The sequence below is a fragment of the Ascidiella aspersa genome, chromosome 4, assembly GCF_963924565.1.
Source record: "Ascidiella aspersa chromosome 4, kaAscAspe10.2, whole genome shotgun sequence".
Taxonomy (NCBI): Eukaryota; Metazoa; Chordata; class Ascidiacea; order Phlebobranchia; family Ascidiidae; genus Ascidiella; species Ascidiella aspersa.
The window spans coordinates 12,855,556-12,882,477 of record NC_139450.1 but is presented as its reverse complement, the minus strand read 5'-3'; the positions used below and the strand labels follow the sequence as shown (position 1 = coordinate 12,882,477).

At 38.6% G+C, this 26,922-nt stretch overlaps 1 protein-coding gene across 4 annotated transcripts; it reads right to left on the bottom strand.

Annotated features, from left to right (window-relative positions):
• On the bottom strand, positions 1-26,891 carry LOC146147965 (rap guanine nucleotide exchange factor 1-like). 4 transcript variants are annotated; one of them, XM_083387391.1, is made up of 27 exons: positions 26,771-26,891; positions 26,570-26,701; positions 26,406-26,488; positions 25,910-26,091; positions 25,197-25,330; positions 24,952-25,051; positions 24,195-24,272; positions 21,957-22,122; positions 21,352-21,514; positions 20,957-21,155; positions 20,607-20,717; positions 18,466-18,585; positions 18,204-18,292; positions 17,781-18,052; positions 16,850-17,023; positions 16,021-16,500; positions 15,469-15,667; positions 14,261-14,539; positions 11,574-11,655; positions 10,619-10,723; positions 8,537-8,722; positions 6,153-6,237; positions 5,655-5,828; positions 5,002-5,201; positions 3,958-4,089; positions 2,555-2,699; positions 1-2,095 (listed from the first exon to the last, which is right to left on the bottom strand). In XM_083387391.1, the coding sequence occupies exons 1-27, from the start codon at positions 26,796-26,798 to the stop codon at positions 1,982-1,984; spliced, it is 4,212 nt and encodes a 1,403-aa protein (XP_083243517.1). In that variant the 5' UTR covers positions 26,799-26,891; the 3' UTR covers positions 1-1,981. The 4 variants fall into 4 exon arrangements, with proteins under 4 accessions (XP_083243517.1, XP_083243521.1, XP_083243520.1 ...); XM_083387395.1 differs by lacking the exon at positions 16,021-16,500; XM_083387394.1 differs by lacking the exon at positions 20,607-20,717.
• Positions 26,892-26,922: the final 31 nt, after the last annotated feature.

Below are 26,922 nucleotides of genomic sequence, written 5' to 3'. Positions count from 1 at the left end.
GCGACAGTAACTTTTTACTACGAATGTGACAGTTTGTGGTCAACGGTCAAAAGAAAAATACAAATTACATGTTGTGTTAGTATGGAAAAGGAAGAGAGATCACGTGAGCAGTAAAACACCAACAGAAGAAAGTAGAAACAAAAAAACGAGAGACATCTTCGTGATACTGATAAGGTACGACGCTTAAATACGGTTGCGATGAAAGGAGGTTATAAATACTGCAAGGTGGACGACGGCGATACAAGAAGGGTTCGAGATCACGCATGGGTAGACACTTCGACGAAAAATAATGACAAAAGATAATTGGGAATTGCAAAAAAACAATGAGGCCAATGATAAAATCTTTGGACGTAAATCAGCATTGCGACTGTTTTTAGCTTGGGCTTAAGATCAAGTCTAACCACAGAATGACAAATCTTTCTCACAGAACCAGAAATGACTGTATTGTGATTTGGCCACGCTGTAAAACCATATTATGGAGCAAACCAAAAAAAATTCAACGCAATGAAATAAAGAACGCACCTGTCGGGAAGTGAAAAAGTTATTACGCATAAGCTGCAGGACGGTTCTATTAATGTAACTCCTATCGTTATTTGGCTTACAAAACCAGTGATAAAAGCAGCAAAAATGTTTTTTTATTACATTGTACTTTTGTCGGTGAAAAAATGGAAACGTGTGGCGAATGCGTTGATGACAACACCATAATTGAATCAGCTGGTATTTTGACATTTCTGACAGTGGAAAAAACGCCTTTCGACAACAGGAGTTAGTTGCGCTTTTGGTTGTTGGAACCTTACAAATCTGTGAAATATGTCACGCCAAAATATTTTTTTCAGAAATTCACCTAGCTAAGAAACACCAGGCAAAATGAACTCACCATTTTTCATTTTACAGCAAAAAAAAAAGGAACGACAACTTTTAGGAGTTTGAAGAAAAAAAAAACGTCTGCACAGCAGGAAATAGCGGAATATACGGAGTTGGAATTTTATTAGTTTATGTTCGATCGACTCAGACGACAGTGGAGACTCTCAGTAAAGCTAGTCGAAGTGCGTAGATTTCATTGGTGCTTTGAATAAATACGGAAAATAAAAAGTGAGTAATTTACTAGTTGAAAAAAAAGGAAGTAAAAAATCGATTGGCTGATTTAGGGAAGGAAACGATAATTTAATTTTGTTATGTTTAGGGAAAATAACGTTCTTTCTTAGGCGAAATGTTACACGCTTAAAATCTGGGACGAGGCAAAATAACAAAAACTATGCAAACGCCAATAAAAATATGGCTTATTAATCTGACAAAAAAGACCAGAGAATGCGAACAAAAGTGCGTTTGGACCAGGATCCCTTAGAGATAAGACCATTAGACAGCCAAGTAAGTAAGAGAAAAAACAAAGGGTCGGCAGGGCTTCACTTGAAACTGGGCAGTTACACTGGGTGGTGGGGATGTGGAAAACACTGCTTCGTAGCGCTCTACGTCAAGCAAAGTTAGAAATCGAGTAAGTTAAACAATGCCTGATGTTATCAATTGCAGTTCTTTTGTATGCCTTGACGACCACGGAAAGATTACAAAAACCAGCAACAAAACACCACACATATGGCTTATTTTGTCTTTTCAAATGCAACGGGATTAGTTCTCGCCCTCTGGTGCATTGGCACACCTAGGTTGGGGCAAGGGTGACCGTTTTCAATTCCTAAGATGCAACCTTTTCTGGTTTCCGCGTAGTTTAGTTTGGGTTGAGGCGCAGTGAAAACCAGTAGTTGCGAACACATTTTAAAGGCGAAAAAATATCTGTTTGTAAAGATTTTCTTCTGATGACGACCTTGCGGCCGGAGCAGAAAGCGTTGTTCGAACAGCCCGCGTGATTGTTAGAGTTTCGTTAATTTTGCCGAGCGCGCTCTTTCGCCTTCCGTCAGCGAACAGAGCCAAGGACAACATCGATTCCCCAACTTTCCCTCTTCTAGCGCCAAAAGTCGTTTGTTTTCACTCAGTTTGCTGAGGCTTGGGTCGCGGTCTGCTCGTCTTCGTTGACGGTGGTCGTGGACAAATCAAGCTGGTCCACTGATTGGTCAGTGGACGACACGGTCTGCTGATCGTCGTCCTGCGAGAATTAAATAGCCATCGTTAGTCGTTTGTTATACAACAAACCTTGCTCTAGTACTGTTTGTGGTCTTAGTCTCATCTTAGTTTATATTTTATATGTCCTGCGTTTTAACAGATAATGACTTTTGTTTGCCTCGTGATTTATACTGGATTAACAGAATAAAAGCTTCATACTCTAAAAGTAGTTGTTTTTAAACAGTTTAACTTATGGCGCTTTAAATAAACTTGCCTCGAACTTTTCACAAAACGACTTAATGCCCATTACCAAATTGCAATAGTTAAAATCCATACTATTCTAAACATGCTTTTCTTGCATGTTGGCCTGCATGTTTAATTTATCTTAATTACGAACCAGAAATTTTTCAAAATTAAAGTTCTGCGGCACAATTAATAAATCCCTCAAGGCATACAAAACGCCTTTAACGCAGACGGTAACGCAGAAAAACTTTAAACTGACCGGCGGGGGCGGTTGCAGTCTCCTGGACCTGCGCTGTCGCGGTTTAATCTCCAGCGATAGATCCCAAAGCGCTTCTGTTGAAAGATGGTCACTGAAACGGTTCATGATCCTCAGCACGTCTTCGTCCATGTGGAACGGGTACTGGCTGCGCGTGTAAACAAAAAACATTAGTGGCGTGTTACTAAAAAAAAGGTTTAACACAAACAGGCCAGGAAAGACTCGAAGGAATACACCTTTTGGTCCAAGAAAAATCACGTTAAAGTTAGCATGCCAATAAACCGCAGCAGAGCAATTATCTACTCGAATAACGTTTTCAATTCGTTTTTCTCTTAAAAATTATCCTTTAAACCAGTGGTTCCCAACACGTTTTTAAGGCGACCCATTTTGAATAAAAAAATAATTTGGTATAATCTTGCGACCCAAGCAAATACAACATTGCGTTGCAAACAAATTGCACTACAAAAGCAGTTACTTTTTCCGAAAATAATATGTTTATTAAATCACTAATGAGATTGTGCTCGCTTGCTCTCAGTTTTTTTGAAATCGAGGCGTTATTTTGCTCGAGCATATAGAGTCACGCATGTCAGCATTAAATTCCAGCCGGTTTCGCTGTTTAGTTTTCATATTTTGTGATTATGATTTCCAGTTTTGTGAAAAGATACAATATGCCCGAAAAACAAGCGACCCCCAAAATCAATCAGGCGACCAACTTTGGGTCGCGACCCGTGCGTTGGGAACCACTGCTTTAAACCATGTCCATATGCACTACGCTCGGTTGATTAATACTTTTTAGCATCCGATTTTTAGTGGCGGCACATATCCTAATGAACAAAAATAAACCCTTTGTTAAAAAACGCGATTCTAAGATAAGCGGAAAATAGTTTCCTGCGTACTATTTTATAACATTTGATTTACCACACGGAAACAACATTTCTGTAATTTGTGTAACGCCCGCGTTGCTTATGTGTTAAATTAAATTGACGCTTTTGAGCAGCGCGTGAAGGGTCGAAACTTGTTTACACTTGCTTACGATAAATCACTTTTGAGGAATTACGTAAACGAGCGTCAAACCAACAGCAAAACGCAAAACCCATTTATCATATCATTTTAAATAATCCCCCCTGAAAGGACACGCTAAGTTATACGAGAGAAAGCAACATCACTGCTTATGAAACGGCCTTTTAAAAAGCACGTTATCGTCGATTTAGTCACGATTCATGTTAACAAAAAAACTTACTAAAATATTGTTTTAACGGTATCAATTGAGCTACGCACGAGACAACTATCACTCATCATGGTTATGACGTAAATTCAATTCTTACTACAGATCACACATTTTGTTTCTATACCCAACGGCGTACAGTGGGGAATTTTCTACGTTATACAAGCCGGTCATATGTTACCTTTGCTTGAATCGCCTCATCGTGTCAAGTATGTTGAACTGCTGCCACCTTTTGCGGAAGTTTACCATGCCAGGTGCCAGTTCGTCCTGGTTGCCAAGGTGAATGAAGGTCAAGTCTTGTAAAATCAGGCCCCTGAAAACGATCGTCAAACGGTGAATGATAGACTTAGTCGAGCAAGAGGTTACGTCAACGCATATTGTTACGACGCGGAAACGTTACTTGTGTTAGGCTAGTCTTACATTAACGTTCTTCAAAGCAAAACGACTGGGAACTCTGATGGTTTCAGAACCATATTTGGAGAAACACAGTCTTCTGTATATTGAAGAAACACTGTTGTATGTAGTATGTGATTTCACAGCGGGCTCTTTACAGTTGTTACAGTTACACAAAATGCAGCTAAATGACGTCATGAACAAGGCACATTGCTTCCGCCGCAATTAATGGTCGATGGCGGCTGGCAAAAGGTTTTCGCCAATTTGATGGCGCACCCTTCACCAAAATTGCCCGAAGATTGAGGACAGACCGGAAACGATTTCAACCAGTTAAAAAATAGTCAGTTGTTCAAAAATACGCCTTTTGATTGAAAAACTGTTACTATTCGGCTAGTATAGGGTACGCAAAGAGGGATCCCGTTTATAATTTTTTTTAATTCTATAGGATTCTAAATTTTGGTCCACTGCAAGTGTTTTTGATAAGAATTGTTTGTGTACGTAGAGTGCGAAATGTGTTCTTATATTGTTTCCATATAAATCTGTTCTCTACATTGTGTTTTTTTATTATACCTTGTTTCAAACAAGTTTATTGTGACATTCCGGTAAACCGTTTGGCATTTTTTAGGTAAAAAGTGCGGCAATCTGTTTATCATTGTAGGGTGCATAAGTCAAAATGGCTAAGGAATGTCTGGTTTTCTACAATAAATGCCACAGTTACACGGTGTCCCACACTATTTTGATCTCCAAGCGTCCCAACGAGGTCGTCAATCACAAACTGCGTTTATACGTACAAGAGACAGGCCGTTTGATATACGAAAGCGCGTCCACTTACAGATAGGGAATGCAGGGCTGCGAAGCCTCGGCCAGCGCCTCGCGGTATGTGCGAAACGACGACGAGCTGTCAATCAAGCTGCAGTATTCCTGGAGCCCTTCCTTGGTCTGACGCTGCCACTCCAGTCGCCGCACGGGGGCGGAATCGAGCGCGGAAAGGACCGCCAAGTAGGAGTTGAAGTTGTTCAACTTGCGAAGGTGCTGCGCATAGAAGAAGCGGACGTTAGCGTTAGCTTGTAAGGTGATTTTTTTCTACACGAAATGCTAGGTTGTTATAAAAAAGACCCTGATGAAACGTCGGTTTGTACTTCGTTTACACAAAAAGCAATTTCTATATATTGACTAGGTCGTTTTGCACAGCAAAACTACTTGACTGAAGAAGTTCGGGGGCGTTAAAAACTATGATTTAAAACTTTATGCTAGTTCAATTGTACCACAACCTGATTCCTCCCGCATTTGGAAGGTTTGGCGTGAGGAGTTAAAAATTATTACGATGATTATAGTTTTACGTTCTGGATAACTCTAATTCAGCAACCCGAAAACAAACGAATGTCAGTTCTTCGGAACGCCTATTATTATAAGACAGACCATATGATTAAAATCGACATACTAACTTAAGACTATATACTTATATAGGGGTAATGTGTATCCTACCCTCATGATGCGGATAAACTTGTTGAGCAACCTCTCCCTCTCCTGCGGCTTTTGCTGAGTAAGGATGACGGTGCGCGTCCAGTAGGACATCTTGTTAAAGTGCTCTGTGAACTTTGTAAGGTGAGGACACAGCTCCTCCGATTGTTCTTTGGCCCACTGTAGCACCTCCGGTATCTGAGGAGGAAAAATTATCACTATTATATATGAGGCTATAGGCGAAGGTAAAATGTGTAAATGGTGATGCAAGAGGAGAACCTCCTAAAAGATTGGAACACCATGATGTGTTAGCTCAACGGGATAGCCTTAATCTAAGTGCAAGTTACCAGTTCCTGTTCCTGTTTTAGGTTTAGGAAAGAATGGCATAAGTTTTAGGAAAGAATGGCATAAACTTGTTTCCACGAGATGAAAGCTTTTATAAATATATAATACATTATTACACGATTCAAGTCCAGTTGTCAATATTTCCAAACACTTGCCACTGATTATACGTTGACTTACCTCAATCTTCTGGAACATTTCAAGGTCGAGCAAGGTCATTTGTTCGGCAAACTTCTCGCTGCTGAAGTCATGGATGCTCATCACCCTGTAAAGGTAACAATAGGGTTGTACTACACCGGCGATGTTTCAGTAGTTCGAGCACGCACAGAACAAGAACAAGAAATGGATCAATTTGGCGTGTTTATTTTGAGGTCGAGGGGGGATTTGAAGGTCAGCTGTGCGCTTTAATGTCACACGCCAAATCTGGTCTCAAGGTCATTGTGTGGAACGACGAGGCCCGCAGCGTGTGACGTTTTAAACAAACAAATAAATAAAAAGAGACGGATGACCCGATGTGGAATCTTAACATTTAAAAATAAACAGTCAGGTCGGAATAAACAAATCAGGTCACTTTTCGGCCATTGTGTTCGGATTTTTTTTTCCGTTTTGCGCGCTGTATCAGGCGGGTAGCGTAACCTAAATCTACATAATATTAAAATTATTTGTATGCCAGGCTTTATAGGCAAGTCGTTTGGCGGACAAGCAATCAGCGGTTTAATTGATCCCAAAATAAGCGCCGAATCGATAGCTAATCAAACGGCAAATTAAACGCAAAGCAGCTGCGAGATAAAGGACTTATGTCGAAAACAACAACATTTCACGGGCGGGAAAGTGGCACACGAACGGGAATGAGAAAAGAAATAGGAATGGTTTTGAAATAACCATTTACACTACGCAGGCTTAGCAGATGCCTACTAATTGAATAACTGTTATATAATAAATACGACTGATACTTTGATTGTTGGGTTAACGTTAGTAGCGTAAACTGCATAGTACAACGCATTTTTTACGCATGCACTTACTGTTTTTTAATCGAACACGTTTGATTTTGTTAGGCACTAAAACTGAGAAGTCTCTAATGCGACAAAATGTAAGCCTTCCCAGTGTAACGGAAAAAGCTTCGGCGAAAAACTGCTCCAAAACGTGTCCCCTAGTAGAGTTTATATTGACAGGGTTCAATGTTTAAAAGTTTAACGGTCGCAGTACGCGGAAAATAGTCAACTGAACCCATTCAGAGACCGAGAAAAAGTTACATAACCAGCAAGCATGCCAATTACCCCCAACACAACAATGAGCGATATTTCGGAAGCAGGAAGCAGTTTACACTTGACGCTGCTTGGCCACGGTACAAGGCCGCATCGGCCACCATTTCAACCCTGTTGTTGCAAGCCTTTACCTAACAGTTAACTCAAATCACTTCTTCACAACGGGACTCGAGTTTTTAAATGGGGCAAATTGTTTTTACCGAATTTTCGAAAAAACAACTTGCCGAAACAAATGCGAAAATAAAGAACAGGACTAATTTTAGACGGCCACGCAAAACGGCCAATTGCCAGCCGAGGAAAGCGACATTGCACGAGAGAGTTCAAAACAGCGGCGTGAGCTCACACTTCGTCGAGTGCGTCATGCGAGCGACGCTGGCCATTCACTGTACGGGGTGACGTCATCGTAGTGGCTCAAACCAAACAAAAACCGGCCTTAAGCGTGTGCGAAAGGAAATCGCATGCACGATGATGGGTTGTGAATTGAAGACCAGACAAGCACAAGGTATTAGTTGTTTGGTTTAATTATCGCTGGCGATTAAACAGCTTAAATGAACCTGGAATGAACTGTCACCTGCCTTTGGCCTTGACTATGCACACGACACTACCCACGACTAGCCTGGTGCGCAACGTATTAGGCCCAATTACATGCGCCATACCTAAAATGGTTCGAAATTCTTAAATTTTAAGTCGAAGGGGCGGACGAGCTTGGCTACATAATTTACATAATAAGCAGTAACGATAAAGTAGTCCAAGACCAACGTCAATGCGAATGTTAGGGCGCCAAATCGTTTGCACTTTGAACCAAATCGGAAAAGCCTAGTGAACTTATAAGGAAGACGGACGGCGGTTATAAGCATTAAGCAGCAAAAGACACGCCTGCGCGAATTGGTAAAAGGGTCTAAAAAACACCATCTAAGTTAAGCATTTGGTGACATTTTACTGTAGAGAACATGCAATTCACCGATACAAGTATATATTCAAACTATTAATCCGACAAATGCTATTACATTGTGGGCTGCGCCTGCGATAACCTGTTGGTGCATATTTAGCAAATTTAAATAATATCAATTTGGATTCTGACAACTCAATCCTTATTTGGAACTTAAAGTCGTACATCTTACTAAGACATTCAAGGAAATGCACGGTCGTATTAAAACAAGAGAGGCTGATAAAAAAATAAAAATAAAATCCAAATCAATGAAAATTTTCGACCAAGTTTGTATCGAAAATGGAAAGAGCTTTTGGATAACAGAATATATAAAATTTCGTCCTTAATGCTAATGAATATATTGGGCTTACTTGGATGAAATATGTAGGGAGGAGAGCGGTTGGGCAAGGATGTCAGGACTGTTTGCCTTGCGATGAGCGTGCTTGCCTAGCACTTTGTTACGCAGAAGCTTGGCCAGGGTCAGCTGATCGCTACAGAGCAGTTGGTAGACGAGCTGCATCAGGATGTCCAGGATCTCGTCCGTAATGTCCGCCAGACTGAAGAAAAGAAACCAGGCGTGAATAAGTTGCGGAAGCTTTAAGGTTGTCGTTGCCATATAATGCTAGCCATGATTTAGGACTATAGTCCTTTTTCTGAGCAATGGAGCTATAACCTTAACTGACTCCAACAAGCAAATTTTTGTTTAAAATTTTTAGATATACTTTTTTTAAAGAAATTTCCTTGCGCATCGACAATTGTCACAACGAATCTAACTTAATTTTCAACAAAAAAATAAGTTTAAGTTGTATCTTGGAAAACATTCTGTTATTTAAAAGAAATAGGGATTTATCACAATATGAATACTTGTCTTAATGATTATGACCAAGTAGGGCAAAAAATAGACCAAAATTGGGCTTTCCATTCTGTTCCGGGCATGACTGCTGATTCATTGCAAGAAATATAAAAAGAAACGTTACCATCGTCATAGTACGTTTACTTTTTTAATCCTTTTTCGAAGAACTTTGAAACACGTCTTTTCCAAAATACACTCTGGGCAGGAGAACGACAGTTCGGAAAACCCAAGCCAACATCGCGCAAATATTGCACAGTTAAAAAGCGTCGCTTCGGCTCATTTCGCCACACAGAAATATGCGACAAGGCTTAAGGGTGAAACGTGTGGGTTACCAGTTACCCAGGGACGACAACGGCAGTGGGGCCCGCGGCTCTTAGCCGGTATTTCTCGCTTCGCGCATCGTTGGAGAATAAACCGAGCAAGCGCAATTCCAGCAGGCAGCTGTGCGCGGCCCGCGGAATAGTGACGTAATGCGCCATTGCGTTTTTCAGTGACGGAACAAAGCAAGCGACGAAATCTTGCTTCTCCCTCGGGAAAACACATTAAAGTTAAAAAGGTACTTTTGGCGGGCCGAGCTAACATAAACGTAGTACCGTACGCAAGCCTTGTGTGTGGAATGCTTTAACCAGAACACGGAAAAAGATTGTAACTTTAGGTAAATTATTATGAACTTCCTAATAGCACAACATACATAAAAAGTTGTCAGAGTAGAGTTCGCTCCATATTTTTAGTCAACCTTTTCAATTGGCAAGAAGGCGGATCTCTTTTAAACGTTAACATAAAAGTTGTATTTAATGTGCAAGCTACGCATTTAATATAAGTGAAATATACGTAACGACGCCATTGCTATTATTAAATAATTATTAAATACAAACTACGAATTGAGGGCTGATATTTGGTGAGGTGGGCAAACACATGTTGACGTTTTCTGTGATAAGTATGGATATTAAACATTCAAGTGCGAAGAAACACCTAACTTTGACCATTCGCTGAATTACAGGCAAACCCAACTGTATTTCCTCGTTTAAGCTTCGGCCAGATCTAAATGGCGGCTCGGAACGCATCGCAACACTGCAAGGCATTTGGTGATTTCCGGGCACCAGGTTTTTCGGCGCCCTGCCTAAATCGATACAACTCGCTTCAAACGAAGAGTGAAAATGTTTTGTCGATACACGTAAACCAAGCGTTTTTGCAATATATAGATATAGCGGGTCGCTCCTGTCCGAAAATCGATTAAAAAAGAGCATTAGAGAAGGATTACACGCCGGAGATGGGACAATCAGCACGAGATGCGTGTGATATGATTAACGTGGAGGAATTGTCCATTACGGCGCTGAAGGGATCACTTAAACGCGCATGACTTGATTCAGTGTAAAACCACAGATGGCGCACAAAATACCAACGACATTGCATATTTTCGCCCGCTTTCTACATTATCGAGCTTTTTAACATTCCATCACAAAAAATGTATAGCTGCAAAAAATTTTAAAGTGATCGATACTGCTTTCTTGTACAACGAATTTATTTCGGATCAGTGTGTATTATAATACTGTAGTGTGTTTGGCACATGTGGGGTTTCATAACACTTGATTTTCCTTACCTCAACTCGTCCACAACTCGGACGAGTAGAAAGAACGCGTTTTTACTCGTTCTGCCGTTGATCCGCTCGGACGGAGTAGACGACTCAGTGCTGAACTTCTTATGCGTGAGATGGGAAGCAAGAGTTAAGGGAAAACAAACAAGTTTTAAAAGAACTTTTGATCAAAAAGTTTAAAGTAAACAAACTTACCTCTTAAAATAAATACCATTGTGTTTTAATTTTAGCTAATAGCGTGTTTCTATGGTTTAAAAACGGAATTGTTACTTCTGTCAGCAATTATAGCAGCAGGTAGGTTATTTTTAAGCCGCAGAGCCAACAACCAAAAATAGAAGGACAGATATAACCGGTCTTTATTTCAGACAGCCGCAACAGTTTCGATCTATTTTTAATGCGGAAATGTCACGCGCATAAGTGACGGCTAACAGAACCGCGCGTCACTTCTATGTAGAGATAAAAAGAAGTCGATACAGTTCACACTAATTACAGACTGCCCAAAGAATAGCGTCGATTTTGACGGATACGACGTTGCCCAAGTCGTAAAGCTAAACTGCACATTCGAAACGCAACTACGATCATTACCAGGGGCCGGGGACATCGTTCCCTTTAAATTTTAAACAGTTTAAAAACTGGAACATTTTGATGCATTGTTCTCCAAAGTCGCGGAACTTTAACTTATAGCACATTGTTTCGTAGAACGGTAGTGTTAGAAAAACGGTCAGCGAAACAGCAGGTCATACCGTTGTTATTGTAAATTATGAGGTCGCTGTTTATCGAATGACAGGGGCTGCACGTTTTTTCGCGTCTTATCGTTAAAACAACATGTTTAAAATCGTGTAAAATTGCCGGCTGCATAGCCACAGCACGTGGTGTTAGGGGAAAACACGGATTGCCGGTCAGCCAATAAAACCTTTGTCCGACCGTAAACACCAGACGCATAGTTTTAAATAAAGGATATCGATATAGCAGCTTGCGTAGCAGTTCCAGCGGGGATATGAAGGTCCGGTATGTGGTGAGGAACGCCTCATTGTAGATGAGGTCTGAAAGCAAAAAAAGTGTGATGACATCATGCCAATTTTAACCGAAGAATTCGTGGTAATTTTCTTTTAGTTTCTCTGATTTGTAACGGTGTCTTGTTTTTAAGAACAACAATACAGTAAACAAAGAATTAACGTTAAACAATTTCTCCCAAACGTTTTTACTTCAAGCCCTATATTTTACGTTATACAACATAAAATTTAACATACTTTAAATTAAAAAAAAGCATTGTCTGTTCTGAAGACATAATATGGATATTATCCACGTCATATATTACAACATGTAGTATCAGTGTTATTTACCCTGATGAAGACGACCTGTATAGGACGTCGAAACGTCGGAATAAAAATTACATTTGCCAGAAGAGCTCTACAAACCTGATGTAGTATCCGTTTTACAATACACACCATGACGTGTGATCACTGAAATACGGTGAAACCAGTCGCACTGGGAAGTGTCAATAATCAGAGGGCATTTCGACCCAGTTAGCACTTGAAAGTAACAAAAAGAAACCGCACACTAGTGCGAACTAGCGTCAGAGTCAAGGGCTGTCGCGTCTACAAGTAAATCACTTGTATGGTAAACAACAAGCATATATATACACGACTAATTGCAACGCAATTATCGCTAGTAATGGCTTTGTGCTGATTTACGTGCGGGTCTGAAGTCCCCAATGTCAGAGCTGCATGCTCAATCTGAAAGCTCAAAGTTCGCTGTGGGCCAGTTTACACGACCACGCTCCCAATATCCTACACACTGTTTGTTTGCTTAATCAGTGTGGAGAAACAGGGCCGGTCCTTAATCAAGTGGGCATATAATTGGACTTGAAACGCCCTGGGGCGTCTACAATAGTACAGTCAGCAATACACATACGCGCCGCTAAAGTTCTCGAGAACTGACGGATGACGCGTTACGTCATACGCGCAAGCGGTGATTTTCTCCCAATCAGGCTGAGTCGACGTAATATTTGCGTGTACCAAGTGACGCGGCGCTAATACACAGAACGCATGGTCTGGCGTGGGCAGAAGGGTCAGGCCTAGACGCCGCGTCATGAGGTGCGCAAAGGGGAAACACATGTCGACAGGTGACCGGAGCGCGTTGCAACACAAAGAAAGTCTAACCTTGCCTTTCAACAAATATGCCGAGAATGTTGACCGGGTTTTTGGCGGTTCGGGTGCAATGATTCACCAATTTTGAGAAAATATGTTCGCCAAATCACAGTAGGTTTAGGCTTTGAAATACTACATGCCAGCTAATAGGATAATCTGATTCCATATTTCACTAATAGCAGTATTTCGAGGTGATATTATAAACACATACTAGATAACAAACAATATCCAATCAATGTATGTCAAAAACACACAAAAAAAATTGGGATTTAATTTTAAACAACTGCGAAAGTCTTGCCTAAAATATTGTTTAGGCTCTTATGTAGATTTCGGTCATGTTGCATGCTGATCGGAAAACAATTTACTGCATTTTAAATTGCTAAACTGTTTTTCGACAACGTGTGTTTTACAAGGTGTTATCGGCGCCCATGAAACCACAAAATCACATCACAACCAATTTAGATCGGCTTAACGCCACAAGAAGAAGAAACAAAATTACATAAAATTGAACAGAATTATCTTGTCGAACATATATTTGTTTGCTCGTTCGCGGATAATCCGATTGAGAAGACTCGTGCTTCGGCGGCGGCTATTTGTTGCTGATCTATAAAGTAGGCGGCTCAACGGTGTTTTTGTATCAACGGTTAAAGGAAGCTGGCTAAGAATCCTATTTCACCAAGCGTATCGATGGAAACAACGGACGCTCTGCTGAAAGTTTGCACTCAAACCACCTTATTGAAGTTACGTAATTCGCCACTTGATACTTCCATTTCTAAACATTACGAAAGATGCTAATTTCAACTATAGCGCGAACCTTAACGGTATTATCTTACTTCGCGGAGACAAAGGCATTTTCACAAAAAACGAGTATATCTTTCGCCACCTTGATACAGTATCTCTTTAAAAATAGGCATATCCACAATCAAAGTTAGTAATAGTTTTATACCATGACAACAAAAAAGGTTCTAGGTGTTTCTATTCATTATAAAACAAGAGTTTTTACGAGCTTTTTTCACAAAAATTAAATAAATTAACATCTAGGAAATAATATCGTATAAAACAACATTTTGGGGGTCTTAAACTGGGGTCCATGGTCCCCTTGGAGTTAAATGAAATAGTGTTAGGGGGTCCATGAAGGCCAGATTAAACTATTAGTGTATATTTAAGAAGTAATCAATTTTTCAAAGAAAAGAGTTTAATTAAAAATAAAACGTTTTAGCCCTGAATGTATTTAGAATCCATTTTACTCGAAAAACCATAATTCTGTAGTCTATTGGATAGTGACGTCAAATCATGACGTCATTTTTAAAAATATTTTGCTTACCGTGGTCCATGCGAATCAAAAAAAAAGATTGGAAGTCCGCGGTAAAAAAAGTTAAGAACCCTGGGTCTAGAAAAACCGTGTCACAATGCCGGCAGCTCACTGGAATTTCAACGACGGATCGTAGCACGATCACAACAAATAAACATATTCGCAAATTAAAAAAATCCCACTCACTCTTCTTGGTGGCTTCGGACGCGAACACGATGAGAGCGTCGACGCATCCCGCGCAAACTTCGGGCAGAGATTGCTCGCTGTGTCGGTGGACGCTCAGGTAGGCCGCAACGTCGACCACGTCGAGCAAATTGCCGGGGTCGGCCAGGGGGAGGGTGCACGGGTTGTCCGACGAGCGGAACCGCCGCGATTTGGGCGACTTGGCCTCGGCGGCGGTGTCGGTGTTTTCGGCGCTATCGCCGCTTTTCGGGGAGCTGGTTTCGGCGCCTTCGGTGGCTGCGTCTTAAAAGAGATTTCGTTTTGTTTTAGATTAAAGACTTGGTTCGCAACTGCTGGTCGCACATTTATTTCAGATGGTAGAATTGTTTTACAACTATAAACAGCATATTTTTTCTTAGCGGATAATAACATTGTCAATATTTTGCTCCCAAATCACATACATGTGACGTTTTTTAGTCTACCAAAGGTCTCGCCCTACATCCTAATTAAACAATATTAAACTTCCAAACGTTTATAAGGTGGGAATATTACATTACAGTAATTCTGATGCGCACTGTTGGCGAATCGTTTCCATATTGCGCCAAATGTACGCGCCGCCCTAAATGATAAACATATCCTTCGACATTCCGCGTAAGTGGCGTGCAAAAAAACGCGCAGAAAATAGAGAGAGGAAACGGCATGTGCAAGGCTCTGTTGAGCGTAAGTTCTTTTAATCGGTAGATTGAAAATAAGAAAATGTCGTGAAGCGTAAATCTGACCAGCTGTTTCCTGTACTTCTAGTTCTAAACGGGCATCCGCTCTACCAAAAAGCATAATTTACCGCTTTTAACTAACCGAACCAGTTCCTTTAGCGCGCCATGTTACTGTAACAGCTTATCCAAACTAAATAACAACGACCGTATAGCCAAATGCCAAGCAATAACCTGTATTGAAAGGCGATTTATATTGTTTGGAGAAAAATGCCGTGTCCACGCTTTTATAATAAAAAAAAGCGATGATACAAAAAGTGGGACATCATTTGTAGCGCTCACTCCAACAGAGCTTAACAATTACACCAACCTACTTTGAGAAGTCCTTAAACCTGGCAGCGTATCGCCCATTCACAAAAACAAGCTCTCCGAAAAAGGCGTGACCCGCTGCCAAGCAGTAAATAGCGCACAAGCGCGTAGCGAAATCGGCAGCAATGTAGCGCCAACGAGGTACTTAAGTACCTGTTTCCGGCAGGGCCCGTGCCCCGGCGCCGTTGGCCCGGTCCTGGTCGCCCGCCTCCGCGTCTCTGCCCGCCGACGAGGCTGTTGTTGTTGTCGCCGATGCTGAGAATGGCTGGGAGGTGCTGGTTACGTCCAAGACGGTGCTACTGCTGCTGTGTTGAGACGCCGGATGTAACGACTGGCCAGCGGAGTCGCGATTCTGAGGGCAAACGACGTCGTCAAATTTCGTCTCGGTCTATGTGCCTACTTTTGGTGTTGTTTTTCGAAGTTGCGCGTTTTTTTCGTTTCGATAGGGTTTGAACAAAAACATTGTAAAGAATATTCTCGCAACCTTTTTACATTCCAATCAAATCGATGCAATGTACAAGCGTTTTCATTAGTAAACTTAAGTGAGCAAATCAAAAATTTGGTTTAACGATGATCATGGTTAAAATCAAATGATTGTGAACAAAATAATAATAATACTAATCAGAATATTACGTCGAACGTTAGTCAAAACAAGAGAGAAAAAACACGTTTCGTAACGCGCGTCGATTTGATAGAATCACCTACCAAGTCGCGGCCATTAACGTGCACGTTGGGCGGCACGCGGGCCGTGCTCTTCTTGGGCAGTGGCGGTGCCGGGTGGACCGGCGAGGCCAGGGCGGCCGGGTCGGGCGGCAGCGTGACCGGGCCTTGCTGGGCGAAGCGCCAGCCGGCCTCGGCGCCGCTGTCGATGGAGGTGTGATGGGATCGCAAGAGAATGCCGTTTTGCTGCTGATGTTGTTGAACGCGCGAACGATTTTGCAGCGAGGTTTTGCGAAAGCTGCTTCGCTTAGGAAGGATTGGCGGCGGCGTTCTTGCCTCTTCGTTGCCCTTGTCCTGCTTCGGAAAGGTGAAGGCGCGGCGCTGGCGGGCGCCGACGCTGCGCGGGGGCAGGGCAGGCGCCTCGGCGCTGCCCGTGACGTCATTATGGTCGACGTCATGCGCGTCACCGCCGCCCGACGATGACGCGGCGTTCGGCGAACCGGTCGAGTTGCAGCGGTGCGACGGCTGTGGGGCGCGCGCGCAAAACATAAAAAAGGAAAATAAAACGAATGCGATCGGGTGATTTGACTTGAAATAAATGACATGCAGCGAATAATATTAAAAATTTTCGGAAAAACGGAAATAAAAACACAACAAAAAATCGAATGAAAACAAGAATCTGCTTGTTTACCTTGGCCTCGTTAGCAATTCTTTTCACAAGAAATAAGTGTTTTTTAAACAAAAAACAGCTTGTATAGTTTTGACATATCGCGGATGACAAATTACCAAATCCTTATATGCGAAATTCATCGATTTTGTTCACAGGTTAACCTAATAAACCGCCTATATTTAAAAAAACGACATGCTTTCTTACCAGTCTGTTTTTCTTTGGCGGAAGGACAGGTGGGGTTTCGGGAACAACCGGCAGTCCACTTTGGGTGAGAGTGAGTTGATCGGGCTGCTCTGGTAAAGACGACAGGCTTGTTTCTGAAGCCCAGTAGCCAGACGAGGATGATACATCAGAGTTGCGCTGGTGTTGTGGGGATACCTGCGCCATAGAGCAGAATGTATGTGTGCTTAAATAAAGTCTATTAATATTTCATGAAGTGTGGCGTCTTCAGAGCGAGGGAGAAACCACAGATGACTGAAATGAACAGAAAAGCATTGCTTCACATTGCATGTGCTTCACTGTCTATGGCTGCTATTAAAAGCGAATACTTTGTATTTGTATCATTGTTAGCTTGCCATCCTCGAAAATTATAAAGTTTGTGTTAAATAGACACTCAAATGTGAAGAATGTACTTTAAGCATTGTTTTTTTTTTGCCAAAACATATATAACAAATTTGCACAGCCACTTAAACACAAGTTATATGGTTTCTTGCAGTTAAAAAGCAAAACTTATATGAAATAGCTAAGAGTAGATAGGGTCAGGATTAAACATATCTTGTGAAGCTACAATTATAAATACTAACAGTGCACAACAACCATTGTGATACAGTAAAACCCAAGTTGACTTTCCTGAATAAACATATTGCACAGCGAAAGTCAACATTATTAAAAGAAGATAAATACAGGTAAATAAGCCTTAAAGGCAAACAGAACAGCACCAAGCAAAACACACTACTTCACTTCAAAACCGCTTTTGAAATATCGGAAAAGGTACATACGTTAACAATTTACTTGCTTTAAAGCAAAAATGTTCATCTTTGAACTTTTGAAATTATAATTTTGTTCTTTATGATAACTCTCAACTAACATAATGCTTCTGGCGGACTCAAAAATGAAAAATATACAATGTATTTACCTGGAAGGAAGACACGCTTTGGTCGTCTTCAGAGGACACCGCGGACTGGTTTGATCGTAAGCTCAACAACCGGTTAAACTGCGCCGACATCTGCGACATACCGTCGTCTGTCATGTCACTAGAAGTTATACTGTCCATAGATTCCCTCTGACCTGGATGCCTGGAACCAGCTGAGGAAGGCTGCTGTCGGTAGCGCCTGGCTGTTTCCCTTGAAATATCCGACATAGGTGGAGGTTGGGCCTGTTCTTGCACAAACTGCATATAGAGGTCCACTGAAAACAAATTTCATTTGAAGTTGAATTGATGTACAATTTTTTTTTTCATTCAGTATAAAGCATTTTACATATTATAGTCACTGTATGGATTTAAAAATTAAAATGGGTTGTAATTTTAAAATAAGTGTTGAAAATTTGTTAAACTTACTTTTGTTCTTTTTAACCGGCAAAGGCGGAACTTCGTCATCATCACTTAAATTGTCTGAATGAGTCTGACTCGAGTGCACAAAGAGAGGTCTGTGTTTGTAAAAGTTTACATGTAAGTGCAATATAGCTAACTTAAAAAAAATTTTTTGCAGGTACAATAATTGTTGATACAGAAAAATAATAATTTAATATTAGTAATTATAATTAACTTGAGTGTTCACTTTGTATAATAAAATGATATTTTTTACATTTCAGTTACCCACTTGTTAATTTTAGCTGGTAGGGCTGGCGGTAAGGGTGCTGCAGAGTCGCTGTCATAAAGAGACTGCTGTGACATGCTGTTTTTAGTTTGCCAGGAGTCATTAGATGATTGATGCATTGGGCTGCACAGCAAAAAAGAAAACTGTCACTGCTGGACAATTATTGCCATGAATTTTCTCAAATAAAATTTCATCAGCAACAAAATCAGTAGTTGTCCACCCACTGGTAACTTTTTTGAGTCATTAGGCTGATTAGGCCTAGTGTGGGTTGAATTGTCGGCAACTCAGCATTGCCCTTTTGGTTAAAATCTATATTACAATTTATATAGAGAACAGCAAATTTCCTAAGCTGAAAACTTGACAGGGTTGATGCAATGTTTGGGCCACAATGATTGCCGATGTACATGTTTTCTTAGGCAGACTGAACAGTGCAACTAAGTTAAAAAAACTGAAGGAAGTTAAATCATGACTCAACCTGTTCTATGATTAGCCGTATCCCCAGTTAAAGATGTGATGAGTTGTATAGCTGTCTAATAGGCACAGGTTAAATTTCACAAAACTAGGTAAAAATCATACTTGGGTGTTAAACCCAAACACACATGCATCCAAGGCTTATAAACAATTAATACATGCAAATGGTAAACAATGATATAAGTTGTTATTCTTGTACAGCAGTTGTTTACCAATCTTTTTAAAGGGAAACATGAAAAATTTAAAAAATTCATAAATTCATTTTTTTTTTCAATAGTTGTTGTTGGGTAATGCATTTGTTCTGAGTATTCAATTAAGACAGAAAAAATATCAATAAAACAGCTCAAAGAACAAAATGTTTCAAATCCAAACCTATACATAGTTTATAACTTATAACTATAACAGCCCTAAATCGAGGTCATATATAAGTAAACATTTGTTAATAAACAACCTGTCAGTATAACAGCTGTTTAGCAAATAATCTTCAAATAAGTTTACAGAAATTAAGGACTTTGCTGAAACAATTTTTCAGAAATGATTAATTAGGCAGTAAGTAAGATACTTTGCAGGTAGATATAAGTGTATACAGAGTGTCAAGATTCTGCAAACTAAATGTAGAAATTGGTTTAGTTGCAGAACTATTAAAGAACTGACTTTGTGACACAAACATTTTAGGTAAGAAAAACTGATTGGTTGTTTTTTATTTAAAAATCAGGTGAAATCAAACTTACATTTAAAGAATCAAATATTGAGCAGCATTTATACGAACAGGAAAAAAAATGACCATAAAACTTTAATCTGTCAAGGTTGAAGCTACTCATTTTATGAATAGCTAATATGAAAGTTCTTTTCAATTTTAACCTACTTAAAACAGGTGGTGTGTGCATTTGAGTTTAAAAGGTTGCTGTGTTGCAGTAGTGTACTTGTCAAAATTACTGGAAAAAGGCCATTCTTTTGCAAGGGTAAGGACAATGAATCAGCCAGGCATGAATTGTGTGACTCTCAACATCCTGCCCTAGCCTATTAAGCTGCTGCCAACCTTACAGACCACTACTATGCAATGGCATTGGCCAATTAAACCTAAAATGAAAGTGGCACCTGATACATGAAGGGGTCACAACAGGAAAACCAACCAAATAATAAGATAATAATTCTTGTGTTTAGGTCAGTTGGCATTCTATAAGTAGGAAAGGTTTGTGCATATTATATGAAATAGAAAGTAATATTTTATATTTGAAGTTACAAAACTACATAAATTATGACCAGAAAGTTTTTTTAAGCGACTTTGCTAAAACAAACATACGTTAACTACTCAGCATTAAAAAAAATCAGGCATAAAATAAAAATTAACCCAAAATTGTGGATTAGTCATAAAACAGATGACAAATTAGTGATGTAATCATAAAACACATTTACACTCTGCATGCACAACGGTGTCAGACATTAAACAAACATTCTGATTGCAATGCAGCATTCAGCAAATTTGCCTTAAAATACACTTGGGATAATTGGTAAATTGTACAAATGCATTGAGTCATATTTGGTGCTTGCAACATACAATTTACAATTATATGTTTAAAAAACTCATGTTTGGCTATATGAATATATCTCCACAAAAATATTATTTTTTTACAAATCTAAGTAACGAAAAATCCAAACCAATAAACACAAACCTGTCAAGTAAACACCCGGTAGACCTTGTGTGTCGGGGCGATGGCCACTCGTCTACGCTGGCAAAGCTACTGTCACTGCAGCGACCAGAATTGCAGTCAGACAGACTAAGCCTAATGACATGTGAATGAATTACATGCAAGCGCACAGAATGAAATCATGCTGTTTCAAGTGCGATTTTAGGCGATTTTTGCGATTGCAATTTATTGAATTAGGCTGTTTTTATTATCATTCATTGCTGAGCGGTTAAAAATGTTAAGCAAATGCTTAGTTACTTATTTTAATGATATACAATCATGTCAATGCACAACAAAAGCCTTCTTGCATATCAAACTATTAACAGATTAATTACCTCACAGAGAGGTATGGACATGACGTAGGTCGACTTCTGGATGGGGATGCTGGCAGGGAAAGTCGGACCCGACTGTCATCCATGTTGGTGACTGGGTTAAGTTCTTCATAATCGCCAGTGCCCTGGTGTACATTGTGTTTGCGCAAGATTTGGTGAGCAATAGTAGATGCTTCCCCATTGGTAAGCAAGTCTGCGCTATCTGAAATTTTAATGGAAAAAAAGATGAACATTAAACTTGTTGTTTTGTAACAGCAAGCAGTTACATTTTTCGTATAATTATAATAAAAAAATTTATTTAGGTCAGTAAAAAACAACCATTATGCACTGCAAAAAAATATAAGTAAGTTGCATGTTGAATCACAGGACTAATTGCAGACAAAGTATATTTCACGTACCTGTAGTGTCAGTGCTGATGTTACTGGAACAGTAGCTTGCCCGATCACCAGGTTCAAAGGCCTGCACATAGTGGCCTTGAAGTGGGTAGAAGTCATGATGTCCAAGAAGTGACTCTTCTGATCTGGTTAGTCCCTGAACTCCCAAAATGCTGTTTGAAGTTTTCTGCCAAATGTGATTGGGGAAAACATGATCTTAATTGTTTGAGACACCAGAATTATGTACAAATTACAGAGCTCACTCAATCTTTCTCTCTCTCTCATTCTCTTGCTTATGCTATATGGCGCTTAACAGGAAACCGTTGTTTCCTTGCAGCTGATGACACAATACCAAGCAACAACACTAAACATTTTAAGGGACATAATTTGCAGCTGGTTGCCAATTGAAACTATTTGTCACAAAAAAATGATCTGACATAAACACATACAATTTATATTATAATTGGTATCATCAACTTCAAGGGCTAAACAGACAAGCACTATACATGTCTAGTCAAACAAACATTGAAGTTTTTATCCAAACAAAGCTGTTTCCTGGCAAAACCATAGTGATGTGGAAACTACAACACTGCACCTTGTTTACAAGTGGTTCAAATTTGAGTACTCACATCTTGTGAGGCGTTATAGGGGGCAACAACCCCCACAGGTTTTGTGACAAGGCTACTACGCTTCTTAGGTGGAATCGGAGGCACACTTTGGAACTCTCCCCCTGCACCAGTTGACGTTGGAAAAGATGTAATACCATTGCCCAGATTGGATGACAATTTTTGGTCACTGTGAAATTTACAATGTACAATGTTATAATAGAGGCATATGTAAGCAACAGGACAACAAACAAAAAACTAAACTATTTTAATTTAAATTAAAACAACTTCATAAAAACGTTTTGTGTTTTGTACTTATTACATTTGTAAAAAGCAAAATTGACAATTTTAATGCTAATTATGAAACAAATATGTATCAGAATAGACCATTACACAATTATGTCATTCTATGGTCAATGATGTAATTTCCTATTCTCTGCCAACAACATGTCTAAATTTTAGGGGATTTTTTTAACAAGAATTAAAATATCTCTAGTTATGGAAATAAATTAAGCTGAACAAAGTAATAATTTAAATATATACTATTTCTAGTTAAAACTTATAGATAAAAACAGACTACACACGATAGCAATCAACAAATATATAAAGCAGGGGCGGGCAACATATTGCCCGCGGGCCGGACTTTGAGTCGAAAAGTCCGGCCCGCAGACAGTTTCTGGTGTTACATGATAATGTGGCCCACGGCCACATTCTGCCACAATCCCCCACTACTTGCTTACTGCGTCCATTTATAGAGATTGTTAGTTATTCTTCGGCTCTTTGTTTTCTTTGTGTTTTTAGATTCTTTGTTTTGGGTTGAAATTACATTTAGAATTTACAAAGATATTAGTACTTTTTTACTCAAATCGGCAAGAATCAGTATTTTCTTTTGAATAACAAAATCCGAAAGGTGAAAAACAAATGATTCCGGTTGCACATCAATGATAATAAAGAATGTTTGGATGTTAAGAGATGAATATAATTCGCTAATAAAATCATCATCAGTAGGGCGATTATTTTTTGACCTAAAAAAATAAATTTTGACCTAAAAATATATTTTTTGACAAAATTTTGACCTATTATAAATATATTGATTATTTTAAACAACAGCATTAGTGTCTTGGCGTCGCAACAACCTGTTTTTGTTGTTTTACTGAATATCAGTTGAACACAATTCAGCTATTTTTTGGGTTTATGCAAAATTATTGAAATCCTTAGTTGATATTTTTGTCATTTCAAAAAGTCAGATAACTATAAATTGCCGAAGAAAACAAAGACGCTGGTTATTTTAGAAAATGTTGTCAAGAGAAAACAGACAGCAAATACTGTTCAATACATTTGTCCAAATCAGAAATAAACAACTGTATAATGCAAAAACGAAGCTGAGCCTAATGCGATAAAGTTGGACAGGGTGGATAATTCTGGAAGCTCGCATTTATGCATAACACAGTTATAATGTCGTTGAATATAACTCAAAAAAAAAAGTTTTTTTAATAACATTTTAACATAACGTCGTTTTTTTTTAATTTTGTAAACGATTTATGTGCATTTTTAATTGTTTTTGACTAAACAAACCGATTTTCGGTTTATAAAGTTGTACTCAGTTTATTCTTTAAGTCGGCAAAAAAGTGTTGCCGTGTTTAAGGAGTACAACGTTAGTCGCTATTATGCAACAAAACATGCAAGCTTTGGCAGTACTTAATCCGGCCAGCTAAGTACTTCATTTGGCCATACCTGGCCCGCCGACCGGAGAAGTTGCCCACCCCTGATATAAAGTATCGAAATACAATGCTTTCACAAAACACAGCATCACATTGCTTAATAAATAGAACTGTGGCCAGCAATCAACTTGATACAACTGGCCATTTAACTTTAAACAAGCAATTGGCAAACAACAGCATCAAACTACCAATCAGGGCATGCACATTCCTGATGGTCTCAAGCGGGTAAACTTTGGCGTTTGCACTGTGTGTTTAATATAGTTAAGCAAAGTGACAAAGCAAAATAAGCAACAAGTGTAGTTTGTCACCAGCTGTGACTTTGTCACATTTTTATCAAAGCTCCATTTCAAGAAATGAACTTTTGTGACAACAAGATGATGTTCATACATTTGATTTAAGCATGACTATTTTATGTACAAAAGACAAAAAAACATGAAGTTTAGGAAAAACACTTAGGACATGCCGTCATGTTAACATGTGAAACGCATATTTAGCCAAATGCATCCATGAGTCTATTTGGCAATGAGCAAAATATCTGTACCTGCGGAATTGAAATGCCAGTGAGGTGCTTCGTTGGTGTGGAATGATTGTTGGCAAAGAACCAAATGCGTCAGGCAGACTAAAGTGAAAAATGTAGCAATAAATTGGCCGCTTTACAGTCACTTGTGACTTTTTAAGTTGTTTTAAATGGTAGCTACATTCAATAAACAAACACTGAAATTCTTATGTTATGTGGATACAGCAAACACACATGCAATGGCATGCATTTAATATCCTTAAAACTACCTAGTCAGCATAATCAAAATACTATAACCCACTAATTGTAGAATACATGTAACCAAAACTACAGGGTATATCCATAAGCTTTAGACTAAATATAGTAATACTACATATAAAACTAAAACCACCACACTGTCAATAAACTATAATGTCACAATTAGGCATTAAAAAATGGACAACAAAATCCCTTAAGATAAGTAATTAATGCACAAATTGTAATACCTGCAAACGCAGATACTTAAGCACAAAACGGAATCCAATGTAACTTTTTATGTAAGATGTCAGTATAAACCGAACCAACCATATTAAAAATAAAATCAGTGCGACTCGAGGAAATGTTACCACCTTAAAAATAAGCTTGACGATCAGGTATAATAACCACCCCAAACCAAAGGTACTGTGATAGTCCATGTCTAAATGACAAACTGTTTTCAAATACCATGCAAATGCAATCCCATGCAAAACAAAAACCATAACATTCAGCAGGCAAATAAAACACCTTTTGGCATTCTACATACCTCACTGTACGACTGGTTGGCGTAGTTGGAGCACTATTTCTAGCACGAATTTTGTTTAAAGCTTCATTTACTAGTTCATCAACACCTTTTTGCACAAAACCTAGTATAAACAAATAAAGATTATGATCATTACGATGATAATAACAGAACCAAAAACTTTTGCAAAAAAACATATTTATTTTTAAAAATAATTGTGAATTTTAGGTTAGTGATATAACATGATTAAATATTGAACCAACCATTACCTATGATAACAGGGGCATCTTTAAAGTTTTGTTTATTTCGATCAGAGCCACCACCAAGAAGCATTTTGTCCGACCAGTGTACTAAGTCAGCCACTCTTTGGATCACATTGCTCCGACAAGACATTAGCACAGTACTACAGTGAAAACAAATTTTATTGTGTTAATAGTATCGATTCAATATCCTATGTAGTTATATAGTTTAAAATAATCTAACCCTGAAGCTTTTTGTTTTATTGTTGAAGTATAGGCACAATTACAAACCTGTCACGATCATTTTATGGGTAATACAAAATTTAGAAATAATTTTGCTTTGTTTGACAAGTATTTGAAAGTTATAAAATATTTAATTGCATATTTGCATAATCCTTAGGGAAAACATTGAAACAAATTGTTTTAACAACCTCAGAGCTCAAAATAATTAGCACTATCAAGAGAATAATAGATTTGGCATAAATACCATGATTTTAAAACATTATAGTCAAAAACATGACCATAAACTATCGTATAAATTTGTGTACATACATACATCACATCAATGTCCAACAGCACAAGAGCTGCCTTTCAATAATAAAAATCATACAAAAAATTATATTTAATCAATAATTGTATGGAATCAACTAAAATGTTTTAAAATGAAACACATAAAATGGAAAATCAAGTTTCACACACTTAAAAATACCCTTAGTATCACATATTGCTACATATACACACACCTAAGCTCAGGTGCATATTGAATTCTGGCCAGTTGATCCAAGATTGATATGACAACCTCAAGGACTTGGGAAGCAGAGCCAGAAAACTGTTCAACCATTTCCTTGGCAATGATTGCTTCAAAGTACAGAAGTGCAACTTTCACCTCTTTGCATAACTCCTGCAGTTTACTTTCATCACTATCCTGCAAAAAACATTGACATATAAACAAACATTTTAGCATCATATTAAACTTTGATAGTTATTAAAATATTGTGGAATTCTATGGGAATTCTTGCGAAAAAATTAAGCTGGGATGTCCTAAAAAACAACTGCATAAATAAAGCCAACTATCTGAAACTGCAATTACTATTTTTAAACAAAAATCTAAAAAAGGATTAAAATTATGAAATCTATAACATTGTGCCAGAACATGGAATATTAATACTATATTTAAAATAATTCCATACCACTGAAATATGTTTTAAAGTAAAGCAAATAAAAACAAAATTTTCTTACTTTATTCTTTAGCCCATCAGATGCAGTCAAATTTTCTTGACTACCTGAAGGTGAGTGTTTTACTTTACCATGACGAAACTGACCTAGAAGATAAAGAGGTTAAAAAAATGTCAAGGTTTAATGCTAAAATGTCCACTCTAGAATATTGCTGAAATTTGTCTTACCTTTCTGTCTTTTCTTTAACTTTTCAACATAAAACTCTTTCAAAGTCGATGACTTAAAAGATTCCGTTACTTTTTGTCTGGCCAACTTAAGTTTTTTTGTAACTTTGGTACTGCCATCAGCATTTGGGGATTCTGTACATATGAATTAAAATAAAATAAAAAAATACAGCAATTAAGTAGATTTATAAGATATGCACCAACCTCTTTTCTCTGATAGATGATCTGCCATAATTCGTTTGAGTTACTTTTGATTTTAAGAAAAGCAGCTGCATCTCATGGTTGCAAATATTCCACACATTACATCATTTTACTGAACTTATCTAAATATAAATAAATATATATTCATTACTTTT